Source organism: Trachymyrmex septentrionalis, unplaced genomic scaffold (genome assembly GCF_001594115.1).
Source record: "Trachymyrmex septentrionalis isolate Tsep2-gDNA-1 unplaced genomic scaffold, Tsep1.0 scaffold37, whole genome shotgun sequence".
NCBI classification, from domain to species: domain Eukaryota; kingdom Metazoa; phylum Arthropoda; class Insecta; order Hymenoptera; family Formicidae; genus Trachymyrmex; species Trachymyrmex septentrionalis.
This window is the reverse complement of record NW_017305536.1, coordinates 10,312,473-10,315,259: the sequence shown is the minus strand read 5'-3', so window position 1 is coordinate 10,315,259 and position 2,787 is coordinate 10,312,473. Positions and strand designations below refer to the sequence as shown.

Here is a 2,787-nt window from a genome sequence, read left to right as displayed (position 1 = left end):
ATTTAAATATAACCAATTACAAATTTAGATTTTTGCCATCTATTCGATGAATCGCACGTGCGGTAGTATTACACATGGTAAACTTGAGCGTTTAAATGTAGTCTATCTAAAGTTTATAATTGGCCATATTTGAATATTGAATGAGTCGTTATTATTTCACAAACTCTATTGCTTAAAAAATTAAAAATTACAAATAACTTTTTTTACTTAAATTTTTGATAATTTTTTTGCCGTGTACTTTGATTCACGACTTTCGGAATGTACACGTATATATGTACATACACATATGTATGTATGTATGTATATAGATATTATAGAAATAGAATTTTTTACAAAAAAATTCTAAAAAAGTGTAAAATTTTTCTAAATCATTCGACTTGTTTTAAATGGGTTGAAAAGAGTTAATCTCCAATGGAGGTTTAGGTGTGCAATTGTTTAATATAAAATCCAATTATAGTACAATATATCATTGCAGTAATTTCTTTATGTTCAACTACTATGAGAAAGAAAGAATTTCAAATTTTGCTGCAATCAAGCTGCAATATATTGAATATTTATTTTTATTACTATGTACACAAACTGAAAATTCTATGTAAATGGAAAAATGCACCTTCTTCGACGCCAGCTTTGATGTAATTATTAATGAGCTGTATTAAAGATCTCTTCCTGAAAAGTGCTTTGGCGCTATTGAGCGAGTTCGCCAGTGCGTTCCGTTCCATTGAGACATTTGACACGCTGCTATTCGCGGAACTCGTTGGTACTGAGCTATTTGTAGCATCCGTTGCTTCCGTGAGATTATCGGTAGATGTAGGCCTGGATTCTATTGTGTACGCTGGCACTTGTACAGATTCCGAACCATTGCAATGATCGACCGCTTCGTATGACAGCCTTTGCCGTTCATGAGAGTTCTGCATTTTTCGACAGTCTGTTTCGAAGCGTTTCGGAGATGAAAAACGTCTTGCGTCTTTGCCAATAACAATATAAAGGTAACTTGTTAGATTACAAATTAAGATAAGATTTGATTATTTCTATATAACTGATGATACTTGATGTTTTATTAAATATCAATTATATATGTTATAATTATATGTACGGAACAAAAAATTGAAATAAAATACAATTTTTTTGGTCATTTATATATATATATATATATATATATATTTAAGATATAATTGATTTTAGGTTCAAAAATTCGAGTTGTATGTATGATACTTAAAGATATAGATTGAAATAATTTAATTTTATATCTTAATTTATTGCCGTTTATCGGTGTTAAATATATAATCATGTAATTATGTTTTAATCGTAATACCATGATTGTGTTTGTCGATGGTAAGGAGGTGATAGACTAATTGAGGTATATTGATGGAACCGTACAGTTGCCGTTGATATAGAGGGTTGGCGTGTTTACAGTGTATCGATTTAATTCGGGAACGAGTATCAGAATGTAATATTCGTCTTGTTGCCTGCTTTTTCCCGGATTGCCCTCTCATTTTTCCCTCTGATGACGCCATTATTTAATAATGATAGGTATTTCTCTTTTGCTTTTACTTTCCGACGAATTCGCGTTGTAAAAATATGCGATCACATAGTTGGCATCGACTTGAGATAAAAATTAAATGATGCTCTTTCTGTTGTTCTATTTTCGCAGAAAAGTAACTATATAATTATAATAAATTTAAGGATGTATAGTACTTTTAAAATATTAAAAATTTGACAAAAATTTGACAAATTCTTTACAAGTTCTTACATATATTCGAGGACTTGTGACAAAATTCTGAATCGATTCACTGAAGCAATCCACAGTTATAAGGATTAATTTGCGACAAATTTATTTAATATCTATTTTCAAAATATCAGAAATTTAACAAAAATTGTATCGATTGTTCCATTACTACATCTGAAAACCTATATAAAATTTGAGCACAATTCTCTCATTATTAGTTTAAAAGTTATTTATTTTTTTTCTCTCTTGATTCTTATGTAAAATTATGATTTATTCCCGCGCTCCGAAGAAACTCACCCTCTCTGCCCGTTTCGGGGCTGAGCAATCGGCTATCGTCCGTCGCAATTGAGAGGTATTGAGCATAATAAGCATCAAATTTAGAAAGTAACGAAATTCGGAAGAGTGGTACGCTCATTTGTGCCTGGCACCCAACTGAAGTTAGAGAAATTTTGCGATAATTCAGTGCATGGCTATTTACTTTAAATATCGAGATAAAATCACTGGCTATCAAATAATGTTAATATAAAACGCGACGAAGTTGTCGCTAATGTGCTGTCAGTCGAGACAACGGTCACAAATTTTGCACTGAAAATTCATTTTTGTAAGAGAAACAATCTCCAATGACCTTGATCTTAACAAATATTATCCAGGACATGATCCTGAATAACGTTCAAGAGGTTTTAGCCGTCGGTCGGACACTTGCGTAATGCTAATGCCGCGACGGTACTGTAATTTTCAAGCTTTATAACTCGAAAAGTACCTTATAAAAAATAACTGTATTGTAGTGTTTTGAAAAACTCTTGACACCAGCTATTAGATTCTGGAATAAAAAATAGGGTATGCTATTAAAAAAGTCAATGGGACATTGATCTGATCTTGACGATGCCATCTAAGGTCAAACTGATAAAATCAGTAAATAGATCTTTTTGAAAACAACTACAACTCTCTCTCTCTCTCTTTTGTCTGAAACACTTTTCTGTAAAACTTATATTTTCCGAGATATTCAGGTGTCGCGACCTCTTTGGGACACCTTGTATATACATATGTATGTGTATGTATGT

The 2,787-nt window shown here is 31.7% G+C and overlaps 1 protein-coding gene across 1 annotated transcript in view; it reads right to left on the bottom strand.

Annotated features, from left to right (window-relative positions):
• LOC108750501 overlaps window positions 1-1,597 on the bottom strand; it is a 3,438-nt gene extending 1,841 nt beyond the window's left edge. Inside the window, exons 1-2 of the mRNA XM_018489975.1 lie at window positions 1,313-1,597; window positions 611-964 (exon numbers count right to left, since the gene is read on the bottom strand). Of these exons, the coding sequence (XP_018345477.1) occupies window positions 611-964; window positions 1,313-1,514 (556 nt within the window). The 5' untranslated portion in view covers window positions 1,515-1,597. The remainder of the gene's footprint in view (window positions 1-610; window positions 965-1,312) is intronic.
• Window positions 1,598-2,787: the final 1,190 nt, after the last annotated feature.